The sequence below is a fragment of the Amblyomma americanum genome, chromosome 7 (assembly GCF_052857255.1).
Source record: "Amblyomma americanum isolate KBUSLIRL-KWMA chromosome 7, ASM5285725v1, whole genome shotgun sequence".
Taxonomy (NCBI): domain Eukaryota; kingdom Metazoa; phylum Arthropoda; class Arachnida; order Ixodida; family Ixodidae; genus Amblyomma; species Amblyomma americanum.
The window spans coordinates 34,430,251-34,443,019 of NC_135503.1; the positions used below are offsets into that span (position 1 = coordinate 34,430,251).

The window sequence follows — 12,769 nt, forward strand, 5'->3', positions numbered from 1 at the left end:
GGTAGAGCATTTGAAAGCCACGCTATTGTTGGTGTTTCGCTGGGCTGCAAGCCTTGGGGAGTTTTACGAAGCCTGTGCTGCAAAATAGCCTTGGAGAGTGGCGCCTATTCCTTTCTCTGTTAGCGGTCAGTTCTTCTAATTAAAAGAACATTTTTCATTCGAACCCAGTTTTTCGCCCTAATTGACATTCAGCTGGCGCCGGAAATGCATGCACGGTAAGCAGTCTTGTGCGCGTGAGGTTCTACGGGTAAACGAAATAGTGTATGTTCTGTGCGATGTGCGTGCTTCGAGTGCTTCGAACGTGTTGTGCCCCCCGTGATGAACGCAGGGGCGTCCTGTACGTGATGCCGCCCCTTGAACCATCGGCCCCCCCGTGGACGCCCAACCTGGTGCCGTCGTCGCCACCGCCCCCGCTGACGCCCGTCGCCTCGCCCAACGGCCGGCAGCCACACGATGGGGCCAAGGCCGCCCTCTGCCGGCAGCAGCAGAACGGCGGTGAGTGCTCACAGCGCCACCACCCCTTCCTCTTGCCCCTTCCCGTTTAACCTGGCCATTATTTAGCGCACGCCATGTTCTGTACACGTACTACACTCCAAAGCCAAAAGGGGATAAAATGAGAGTAACTTGCACCACTTGGTCCTTCCGACGAACGGTTACTCTGTGGGAAGATTAGTGGTTGATGCCGTCTGCAGTTTGTCTCTAAGGGAGTATTGGCTGCTCTTTTTAGGGACTCACTGTTGTGACAACGCAGTCAGTCTCCATGGGGCGAACCCGTTTAGCCCTTTCATTCCTTTCTGATTTAATAATAATAATAATAATAATAATAATAATAATAATAATAATAATAATAATAATAATAATAATAATAATAATAATAATAATAATAATAATAATAATAATAATAATTGGTTTTTGAGGAAAGGAAATGGCGCAGTATCTGTCTCATGTGTCGTTGGACACCTGAACCGCGCCGTAAGGGAAGGGATAAATGAGGGAGTGAAAGAAGAAAGGAAGAAAGAGATTCCGTAGTGGAGGGCTCCGGAATAATTTCGACCATCTGGAGACCTTTAACGTGCACTGATTTGGAATGTGAGCTTTGGGCGTTCACAGCTATGCGCTCGCTTGTCGCTGGAGGTTCATAGCGGTCAGAGAATGCTGGGACATGGTTAAATACACATCGTTGTCTTAACTATTTATGCGTATAGCATTTATTTACAAGATGTCGCCGGCCCTAATCTCAGGTCTTTAGCTGTAGTGGGCAGTACGATAAAAACACGGCCTAGCTAATCAGCAAAAAAAATCGCAAAAAGCAAATTTTACCGAAACGGGCAGCAGAAAAAGTTCGACTATGTAGCAGGGAATAAATCGTGCCGATAAAAAGCTGTTCTTGATCATTCCTGATGAATGGTGTTGATGAATGAGAGGCTGCGTATCGACATGGAGATGGATAACTTTGCTAATGCGCTATACGAAGCGAGCGAAAGAATACTGCATTAAATGTCCTCGAGTCCGGATCACTGGATTAGCGGTTGAAGCTTAAGTTGTGCTGTACTCCGTCTGACTCTACGGCTGGTATTATTGACCCGGGCTATACCAAAGATCTGGGAGGATTAGCGTGGTATCGGAAGGCCTACAGGCTATATAGCCTGTAGGCTTCTAGAGAAGAGCTATAGGCTGCCGCGCTTTGCCCTTTCCGCATGCTGACAGAAGGAGAACTTCAACGGCGGCTGGCTGATTCGTACCAGTTAATTCGTTACGCTGCAGATCACCGCTGCTTACGAGTCTCTTGTCGAGAGCACGACGCGCTCTGAAAAACAGAAAACACCAACACAGAAATAACTTTTGCTGTTAGCGTGCGATATCTGTGTGCTATCTTTCTGTCCGCGAGCTGTTGGTAGGGGCACGAGACGGCAGCGGAATGCATCCCGAGCAGAAAACGCGCGAGAATTCCTCAAGGCTCCAAATTAGGGTCATTTGCAGCTGCGAGACGACTCCCGCGCGCTGGCATCGCGGATAGTCCGGAAGCAAGGGCATTCCGAGCAAGGGCAGCCTCTGTCGGCGCCGAATGCAACGACGACACAGTTTCTATGACGGGGCACCGGCAGCAAAAAAGAAACATAATGAAAAGCGTGTGCGAAGCCCTGAAATAGATGCTGTGCGAGGCAACATCTGTGAGCGCTCTTGATGATGAAGTCGGTGTTAAAATTAGGCGCCCGCTCGGAAGTTTGCTTGATTTTGCGCGCTTTCTGTATAACGGGGAAAAAACAAAGAAAAACACATGAGGACGGAACTAGGATTCTTAGCGAATTTTGATAGTGTTTTCTTTCTGTAACGACGTCCCCCGTGTACCGAATGGCGGCTTCATTATCAGTTGGCAGCGTCGGGAAGTTAGCGGGTTTCGTTTAGTTAGCAGGAGCTGCTGTCGCACTGGAAAGTCATCTGCGAGTCTGCCCATGTAGCAAGTAAACCTGAATTTAGCAGTTTGTGCAGTTTTTCTGGACGTAACATGAGAGCGCGCCGTTGCTAACGCGTTTCGTTTTGAGACCAGCGAAGTTGTAAGAACGGGGTTACGTGCAGTGACCACTCTTCACACTCGGATTAGGATGGATTGATGACAGAATAAGTTAGCCGCAGCAGACATCGGGGCCCCGTTGTCTCTAACTTAAAGTCGCCCAGGAACAACCGAAACCCCGTTCGATTTCTAAATAATTGAGTTTTCCCATCGATTACTTTGGGATCGAACGATGATGCCAGCTTCTATCATTGACCACATCTTTTGGCTTCTTCCGCGTTCCTGCCTGCTTCCTCAACTTACTCCGCTGCCCCTAACCATTCGAGTGGAAAGCCCTGCCCCAGTGTGAGGCACACTCACTCTTATTTCCAGGTTTCCATTCCGATACCTCAAACGCGCGCGCTTAAGTCTTAAACATTGCTTGTTGTTTACTTCGCCGCTGGCGTTAGTGGTCCTACACCGACGTCTTCCCTGCACTATTGCAGATGGCCCGCGGGACCGTCTACTGACGTTGGGGAGCAGTACGCTCATTACGACTGTTTAGGATAGTCACAGTTGGTAATAATATCCGCATAATTTAACAAGTGTAAGTAGGAGCATTGCTGTAAAACAAAATCCGGCCATTGGCACTTTTGTTCAGGTTTTAGCTCTATTCGTACTTCTTGTGTGTTAGTACGTTTGTGTTGTGCTGCATGTTTTTTTTTAATTAACGATAATATTGAAGCAGAGAACATAAAGAGCAGCCGGCGCTATGCATAACACGTGCTTGTATAAGTGATATGCTGTGGCGTGTTTGTGGAAAAATGTCTACTCGGCTGACTTCTTGAAATAACTTGTTTCAGTACGCAGTGGAACCTCTTTATAAGAAAACCATTTGAAACCAAGCAAGATACTTATTATAAATATGGAATGCTTTACTGTAACCGTAGTTACGAAGCCAGCAGGATCATTAAAAGCCTGGATGGAGTGCTGATGAGTGCGTCAAGAAACTGTACCTGCTTTTCGTAGTGACGTTAGTAACGCAGAGTTTAGAAAGGTAGTTGCGCCGTTTTGCCTTATATACTTCCCTGTATTCTATCACGTTGCTCAACAGGTATGCCTTTTCTCCGGTGTAGGAGATTTTACAGTTGAAAATAACATCGACTTTGACGATCATGTGTTAAAAAACATCAAGTTTAGAACGCCTTGCGCACTGCTAATTTTTGATGCCAAGCAGAAGGCGTTGCGTCTACTACAATAAAGTCGTCACAGAATTACTCTGTGTTTCTTGAACTAATAACCCTAAACATAGTACATGTTGCGTCCCTGTCGCTGTAGCATATAGTGCGCATTATTCTTCTTTCTCGATATTCTTTTTCTAAAAATTTCTCTTCAGTTAGTTTACTTGTATTCATTCATATTATATTCGGCGTTGAACTCGTTACAGCATAATTGATGCGCTCGTGCTCTCATTTCTACTTGAGTTGCTAGATGTATTTGGAGGCAACAGTATAAATTGCCGGCGAGATAAGCTGTACTCTTTAATCCGTCCCGCCCGCTTCCTCTCTTTTTGCAATCCGATTAGCGGCATTTAATACGACAAAATGAGTTGCTTAGCTCCACGAATAGGCACTTGCTCGCCAGTGTGAAATTAGTGTGATGAAAGAACGAATTAGGGATACTTGCTGCACGAAAGCAGTCTTGGAGGTAAATATCTTCGATCTTAAGAATAAGCGATTACAACGCTGCGAGTAGCAGCGCAGCGCGACTCCCATTTTCTTCATTTTCACTAACGCCGTCTGGCGTGACAAAAATGACGATCGTGCGTTCGGCCTGTAAAGCGTGCTTATTGCAGCGCTCTAGTGTATTGCCAAAAAAACCGACGCGACGTTTCTAGGGGGAATGCTTTTAGTGCGAAAAAAAGTAAGATGCTCGAGGGGCAGCGTAAACCTGGACTCCATTTTGGTTTTCGGGATTTTGTACGCGGGGAACGAAAAAATGTTTTTGTGGGGTTATCGCTGTATCAATTAGGATAAGTCTTGTTTCGTTAGGAACGGTAAAAGTTTAAAACTAATGACTCTCGGACCTGAAATTCTTAAGAGGACTTCTGCAGAAAGTCACAGAATAACCGATTTTGACCTTTTACACACCGTACGCCAGACTATATGGTTGTTAGAGAAGCCCTGCCAAAAAACTTCATTAATGAAGTGCACTGCTCCGCATAAAATATACTTGGTGGTGGGAGTCTTTATCATCTTGGGCAGTCTGACAGTTCTGACTTAAGCAGTTTTGTCTGTTCTTGCTGCGGATCGTAAGAGCGATAAAACGAAGTCTTAGAATTTCAAAATTGTGTGTTTTTGGGCATTCTTTAACGAAATGTTAGCACCTAGATATGAATTCTACTCCTAGCGGTCACTGGCCTTCCACATTGTGCTCACGAAAAAACGAAAGTAAACTAAAGCAACGTTAATCCAAATAAGCGAATCGGCATCCGGGAGGTCAGTTCTTCAGTTTCATGTAGCCAGGTAGAGGCGTCCAAGCTAAACGGTACCTTGTCACTCTACGCTAAAACCTATTCGGTAGGCAGCATTGAAAAGCGCGATATTGTGGTGTGACCTTGTACACTTCCAGCGCCTATAATTGAGAGAGAGAAAGAATAAAACATTTATTCAGACACGCCCAATCCGTGGCTGGCAGAAATCCAGAGCTACCCCAACTCCGGGGCTACTCCAATTCCGGGGCTACCCCAGTTTCCGGACTACCCAATTCCGGGACTACTCTGTAACTGAAGCTTCTTGAGAAAATTACAGATATTAAATATCGCTAAATGCAGTCAGACGGGATGATGCGTTAAGTGCGGTGAAGACAGTCGTTGAGAAGTAACTAAACCGAGTTTTAAAATTGAATAAATACCTTCATATTGTCCTGCTCTTTGTGATGTTGGAAGATCGAAGGCTAAAATGATAAATGTGCATCCAAGAGCTCTTAAAGGAATGCATTTACTTGATCAGGTCTTGCATTATATTCGGCAAAAGTTGTGCATACTGTACCCACACGCTTCCAAAACGGAAAGTGCCAAAGAGACTGGATAACCGCTTCAGGCCGGTGAGGATCTTACACTTTGCACATAGACTGACGTTACTCGATACTGCTGACCACTTTCAAGACAGACAGTGTCTTGAAGAGCTTAGCCCTCATGGCAGGTTGATTGGGTTAAATTGAAACGCGTAGTACTACGTGTGGAGAAAATGCATCGCTACTGAATGACTAAGCACAGGGGCAAGAAACTAACGTGGCAAAGTTCAAAGACCCTTCGGACAACCTTACTATTTGCTCTGTTTCGTAGAACAAATAAATTGCAACGGCTACTGTGCCGGAAGCCGCGAACATTCGAGCTTCTTTTAAATCTAGCGACAATGCTACAACTTTGAACTTTAAACTTTTGGGGTTCGAATAACAGCGGAAAAATCACACAGGGACAAAACTGTTTAACGATAACAAAAACATTGGCTATATTCAAGAGGCATTACACACGTCTTCTTCCGACGACTGTTCTTTTTGCACTGGCCCCGTCCACACGATTTTTCACCCTCAATGTCCACGAGGCACTTTTTCTCTCTCACCCGCACGTGCGCATGGTTTGGTGGTCGCGTCCCCACCCCCACACTTGCGCCGTGTTTGACATCTGGAGTTCATTCGGGAAGGAGACCGCTTGCGGGCGTGTAGAGCTGAAGCGCCGTCTGTAGCCGACCGCGCGGCTCTCCCCTATGTCTCTGCCAATTAAAGGCGCCGGGCTGTTGGTGGTCTTTTGTCCGCTCTCTCTGGGGCGCCGCCTTTCGGGTGTCTCCAAGGGCGCCCAGGTTTCTGTTTCCGTCTGTTCCTGCTTTGTAGCACTTTACCACAGCTTGGCGCTTCTTTCCGGGGAACTGCTGTTTCTGCTTCTCTGTTTCCTTGTTTCTTTACAAACGCATTAGGCTCGACGTCACCTAAAAACGCCACAGCGTCTATAAACCTTTTCTGCGAAGAGCCGTGCACGCAGCTTAGAGGCCAGATGTGGCTCAGCTGAGTTAAGTGAAAAAAAGAAGTGTTTAGTCTGGCTAGTGCAACATCGTCGTCAGTTGCGGTATACGCTTCTGCTACCGCAGTTTTTTATAAAGAGGTTGCCATTTTTTACGGCCCACAATTAGAAGTTTGTGTATATGTTGTTCTTCCGCACGCCGTAATAGCGGCAGGTGAAGAACTAGGCAGAAAAATAGCCGGAGGTGGATGCAGGCGCTGTAGTGTTGGCCTAATTCGCCGGGCTTGCCCAACAGATCAGACGGGGGCGTGGGAGTGGGAGGGGGCTGGGGGGGGGGTGCAGAAAAGGCATCGCTAGTCGGAGCCATTTCTTTCCGCGTGGTTTTCGGTGGAGCTAAAAGCAGACTTTCTGCGCGCCCTGTATGCCGCCTCGCTGGTTTCAGCGGCGGATTTAACGGTCCCCTTTCTGCGTGCCCCATTGAGCAAGGCAAACGAGAACGTCGGAAACGGCTACGAAAACAAACGTACGCGCTCACACAACAGGCAAACTGCAGACTCCGAGTCCTTCCCCTCTCCTCCTCCCCGCTGGTTTGCATCCGCTTCCTCCTCTCCCGCCCCTCCTGTTGTTTGTAGATTTATATCTTCTTGTTCTCGTACCTGACGAGGGAAACAAAGAGAAATGTTTCAGGCTCGGAGCTGTATGCACGGTTGTGAATCACTCGCACCAACCGTCCTGGAACGCGCGCGCGCGCGCGCGCGTGTGTGTGTGTGTGTGTGCGTGCGTGCGTGCGTGCGTGCGTGTGTGTGTGTGTGTGTGTGTGTGTGTGTGTGTGTGTGTGTGTGTGTGTGTGTGTGTGTGTGTGTGTGTGTGTGTGTGTGTGTGTGTGTGTGTGTGTGTGTGTGTGTGTGTGTGTGTGTGTGTGTGTGTGTGTGTGTGTGTGTGTTTTACCTTGTTCTCCCAGAACTGCTGGGGAAATAACTGGCGCCCTTTGAAAAGCGCCCGGGAGTTTGTACGAATTTCACTTGTATAGCTCGTTTATAGCTTAGAAGCGGTTTTACGGTAATGAATTGGATTATGCGTAAAATTAAAGAAAAAAAACAATGAGCTACCGGTTGGTATCGAAACCATTCGACCAGCACGTGGTCGCTTAGATACCCTTTCCTGCCTGTTGTTTTTTCCGCAGGTGGTGAGTTATTTGTTTTATTTATTGCGACGCAGTTTTTGGAATAGCAACGCTTCTTTCGGAACTGGTGATTTGTCGCTGTTTCTCAAAATGAAGCAGAGTTTTTAGACCCTGTTCTAGTTCGCTTTCTCTCCGTGGGTGTCGCTAGAGAGAGCGCAGATCGGTCCGTTATTTCTGGTGGTCTGATGCAAATGGCCGAGGTTTCACAAGAAACTGCTTTCGCAGATATTACACCAAGAGTGGCTCTTATATATTAGAATTGACTGAATAGGATAAATCTGCACGTTTACTGAGCAAAACATAATTGTCAGCTTGTGGAGTATTTCCCGTCTGTCCGGTTACGTAATTTTTCTCAGTAGAGCAATTCCAGTTCCGTTCCAGATTAATGCAGGTACAGATAGCTCCAGTATAAAAGGGAACACATTACCCGCATCCAGTCAATGATTACTTCATAAGCATGAGTGTCAAGCACACTTTTTTCCATTGTTATATATAGTTTTCTTCTCGACAGGTAATGCTGACGAGCCAATTTCAGCTTCACTGCAGAATTAGAAGCAGAACTCATTCTTGCGTGCTAACGGACAGTTCTTTTTATATTCGAGCTGTTTTTACTTTGAAATAAAGTGCGACAGCATAGCTGCAATCTGTTTGCATGAAGATCATAAACTGGGTAACAGAACGGAAAATGTGATTTAAATCTCAGACTGCAATTCCCGGCATACCAGTCATGTTACTTTGTAAAACTGCTAACAATTTTGATTTATGCTTGCAGAAATACATGAATTGTTGACGTACTTGCAGAGACGGCCTTTGCCAGCTTTTTTTTCAAAGAAAGGTGAAAGTGTCATCAGAAATGTAGGAGACCTGGTGAAAGATAATTGCATGTACAAGCAAACCCCAAAGGTAAAACAACCTGGCAGCTGATGGAGCAGTTTTGAATTTCGCTCATTCTTTACCGTACGCCCACAAATAACTAAAGTTAGTCAAATGTAGTTATGCTGTAATCATATTTTTCTTGATAAATTTCGCTGCTTTTTTTCTTGTTACGTTCCTGCAATGAACGAACAATTTGTGATGAAATCCGTGAGGTTCACAACTTTTATCCCACGTTTTCAATGCTTGTACATTGCGGGGTTGAAAAGACGGTCATAATGGAGAAAACTAAAGATAAGGACGAACGCTGCACTAATAAAAGGTTATCTGCATACGAAAAAAGAGCTGAAATGAAAAAAAACAACTCTTAGGCGATCCTCGGTGGATCGTTTGAATGCGTTGGCAGCCAGTCGTTCGTTATTTATGTCCGAGGTTGACACACTACGGTTCCTAATATTCGAGTTCAACACATGGAAAGTCGTTGTATCTGGGCGGAGTACTAAGGTTCTTTATAAGAAGGTAGCATACTAAGTCTGTATTAAACGTATAAACATTAAAAGAAGCAAGTTAGCTATGAGGGCGAGGCGGGGAGGTGGCTGATGCTTCTGGAGTGCAGCTGTCTTTCTCACTGCGTCTTTGAATTCTATTTCTATTTAAATTCTATCTAAATTGTTTTTCCTTTTTTTTTTGGCGAGTGCCCCTCTTTTCTGTTAATTTGTTCCCTCCTGGCCAGACGGGATTCCACCAAACACTCGACTAAATTCTATTTCTCCGTCGCTTTTCAATCCGCTGTTGTCTTGGCTTATAGTAGGTGGAGGCCTCGTGAAGGGTGGAGGTAGGTGTGCTGTTGGTGGGTGGCGCTTCTGGAGTTTGTAGGCTTCCCTCGCGGAGGCGTCTCATGGACAACGCCGGCATTTTCGCCAAGTGGCGCTGGTATAATGCTATCGCAGTAAACGTTGCCAATGGATGCTCTAGACGAATTGTGTGAAGATATTACCCAAATCTAATTTTTGAGTACCATGCAGCCAGCCATCGAAATAAAAATGACAGGTGTGACGTTAAGAGACCGGAAGCGGGCAGTGTGGGTGAGGGAACAAACAAACGCGGGTTAATGACACCCTAGTCGAAATCAAGAGGAAGAAATGGGCTTGGGCAGGGCGTGTAATGCGAAGGCAAGATAACCGCTGGTCCTTAAGGGTAGCGGAGTGGATTCCAAGGGAAGGCAAGCGCAGCAGGGGGCGGCAGAAGGTTAGGTGGGTGGATGAGATTAAGAAATTTCCGGGGATAGGGTGGCTGCAGCTGGCACAGCACAGGATTAATTGGAAATATATGGGAGAAGCCTTTACCCTGCAGTTGGCGTAGTCGGGCTGATGATGATGATGATGATGATGATGATAACCCAATACTGGTCGATGCACTGCTTGAACGGAGCGAACAGCTCAGGATTATGCACGCAGTGTTTTAAAGAACTCTTCGGCGTAAACAGAAAACGCATAGCCGTTGCTGTGGCTGGCCTGAATGTCACCCGTCACTGCCTCTTCAGAGTTTCTAATCGAAAAGTCGCTTTTAATTAATCTTTTCGCAAAAGACGCGTAACATTCAACTGTCGCATTACTTTTTTGCAGCTGGTTGTTCTCAACGGTACTTCTGGATTGTGCGTACTTTTAAATGGTTGCCTTTACGTTTATTTTACTTGTTTCACGAACGTCTCGTTTCCAACATCTTTTTATGCATTACCCCTTCTCATGTTGCCCCAGAGTTTTAACTACAATGTGACATCGACTTGCTGGGCAACAGCCGGCAGGAGGTACGGGCATGCAGTTTTCCTGATCCACTGCAAAACCAGCGCGGAAGCCTTTTCACTCATTTGCGCTTAATCCACCACAAGAACGGCGGGCAAAACTTAGAGAAACGGACGACCTGCGCGGTCGGCTTATTCCCTCCCGAGTGTTGTTCGCAAACCCGCCATCAGCGGCGCGGCCATCGCTTTGCATGCGGCAGTATGGAGCTCTAACCCGCTTACCCCAACCCCTCCCCGCTTTCTCTTTTTAACCTAACTACTCTCGCGTACCCGGAAGTGCCAGTAACGAAGAGCGAAGTCAACACCGCCATTTTAGGCGGCCACAACCACCACAGTGGCTCGTTCGTTCCGATGTTGGTACAAGCCCTCAACTCTCGAGCTACGAAACAAACACAAGCGCCTGACTAATACCCACACGTCCGAGTTGTTAGTCAGCGTTCCCGCGCGCGGTCCGCCTTCCTGAAGGGGCACCTCTCAGCAACGGACCTTGCTATAACACGCGCGCGTGTAGCACTACACCGCATTTCCAGGCCGGCCCAGCCGGGGTCGGCTCGTAAACCGTTGCGCACTCTAAAGGCTGCCGGAAACGGACCAAAACGGATCCGCTTGGCGGCCAAGCCTCGCGGCTGCTCCCTCCTCTGGTACCCAGTAATGGCGCGCTACCGTAAACGCCGGCCGTCGGACCTAGCGGCGATTAGTCACGCCGCCGCAGTGTACGAGGCCGCTCTAGCTCGACGCGGGCGTTCCCCCCGATCTGGACGTTCCTGGTGCGGCCGGCGGCGGGGCTGGCAAAATAAACGGCCGGCGCCGGGTTTAAACCCCTGCACGGCCGAAGCCTGCGAGCCCGCCTCGGTGTGGTCCGCTCCTCTCCTGGCCGCCAGGATCTCGCTGGAGCGACCACGAGTGTTGCGGAGCGCCCTTTTGATTGGTCGGTCAGCACCGGGAGTCCCCGGTGTTGGTGCGAGGGGGAGGCCGACGGGCAGGTGGGAAAGAGATAGCAACTTTTCCGTTTAATTAGCAGAAAAACGAGAAAAGTGCCGCGATGAGTAATGGGTTTGCCGCTTTCGTGTACTGAAGACGCGCCGCCGTTTTTGGCTCGTCCAGGATTGATGATATGAAGCGCGTTATTTTTGGTGGGAACTGGCATGGTCCAGAGAGACAGAAAAAGGGAGAGTGGGCGAGGAACTAATTTTTCTTGCTGGGCCAGATGGTGCGTAACGGACCGAAGGAAGGTTACAGAAACCGTACCAGGCAGCACCGGCTAGCGCTTGCCGTAACTGTCTGGCATAGCCTGTGCCGGGCCTATCTGGCTCAGTCGTTTCTGTTGTAGACGCGAGACCAGGATTTTTTTTTCTCGCGAATTTTTCATAGCTTGGTTTAAGCCGAGTGAATGCGACATCTCTCAACATAGAGCGAATCCTTATGCGTTTGATGAGTCTTCACGGCTGTGATGGACATCTGGATGTCCTGGTTTGTTACACAGAACGTGAGGTTGGCTAGGACATGATGACTGTGCATAGGCCACAAGCAGTGTGCACAGACGTTTCTCTCCACGAAAGCGTTTCAAACACTGCTCAAGTTTGAAATCCTGGTACGAGTGGCACAATAACCCACACCATCATCGTCGTCGTCGTCATCATCATAACCGTTTACAAGTCAGGGTAGATCCACAGCGGAACAAAGGTCTTTCCTATATACTGATATCCGATTAGCCGCGGTAATCATTCTCCAGCAAATTCCGTAGTCTACCTCCTCACTCGAACTGCTCTGCCGCTCCATAGTATTGCCGAGAAGCAAAATGGTTTGTGCCTATAAGCGCTCCCTGGGCTTCGCCATTTTTCTCTGTGAACTGCTGTGTGCACCTGGAGCAAGTGCAGTGGAAGTGGTCGCGCCAGGTGCATAGGTGCAGGTGCTGGATCAGTTGCAGGTCCAGTGAGCAGTGTGACGACACCCAGGTTGGAAAGTTCTATGGAAAACAAATGCGGGAGAGCCGTCGTGATGCTGCGGACCGGCCAGTCCTCGACCTGCACCTCAACTCCGCACTACACGCGTCCATAAGGGGAGGAGCAGATGCACTCGAATACTGGGATGAATGCCTCAAATACTCAGTAGAAATTGTGCTGCAACAATATGGCAAGGAAGTAGTCGAGCGCCAGATGGTCTATACTGTTCAAACTGGCTGATGTATTGACGGAGGTCTACGACATATATAGCATGTGTTCTTGCCCATGCATCCTGGTCCTACTGCATCGGGCTTCCAAAAGGTGAAGGAGAGGTCGACATTTCCTTTTGCTTTTGTGATGATGCTGAAAAGAATGATGAGCGTCTAGTGCTGCCGCTGAACATTGCAAGTAAGAACGGAAACACTTTTTCGACAAAACGCCCACCGTCTCATGCAAGGGT

The 12,769-nt window shown here is 47.7% G+C and overlaps 1 protein-coding gene across 2 annotated transcripts in view; it reads left to right on the forward strand.

Annotated features, from left to right (window-relative positions):
• The window catches only part of LOC144098845 (protein SSUH2 homolog), a 72,397-nt gene that overhangs the window by 22,368 nt on the left and 37,260 nt on the right, over positions 1-12,769 (forward strand). For both annotated transcript variants that reach the window (XM_077631754.1, XM_077631753.1), the window contains exon 2: positions 329-495. In XM_077631754.1, the coding sequence (XP_077487880.1) occupies positions 345-495 (151 nt within the window). In that variant the 5' untranslated portion in view covers positions 329-344. The remainder of the gene's footprint in view (positions 1-328; positions 496-12,769) is intronic.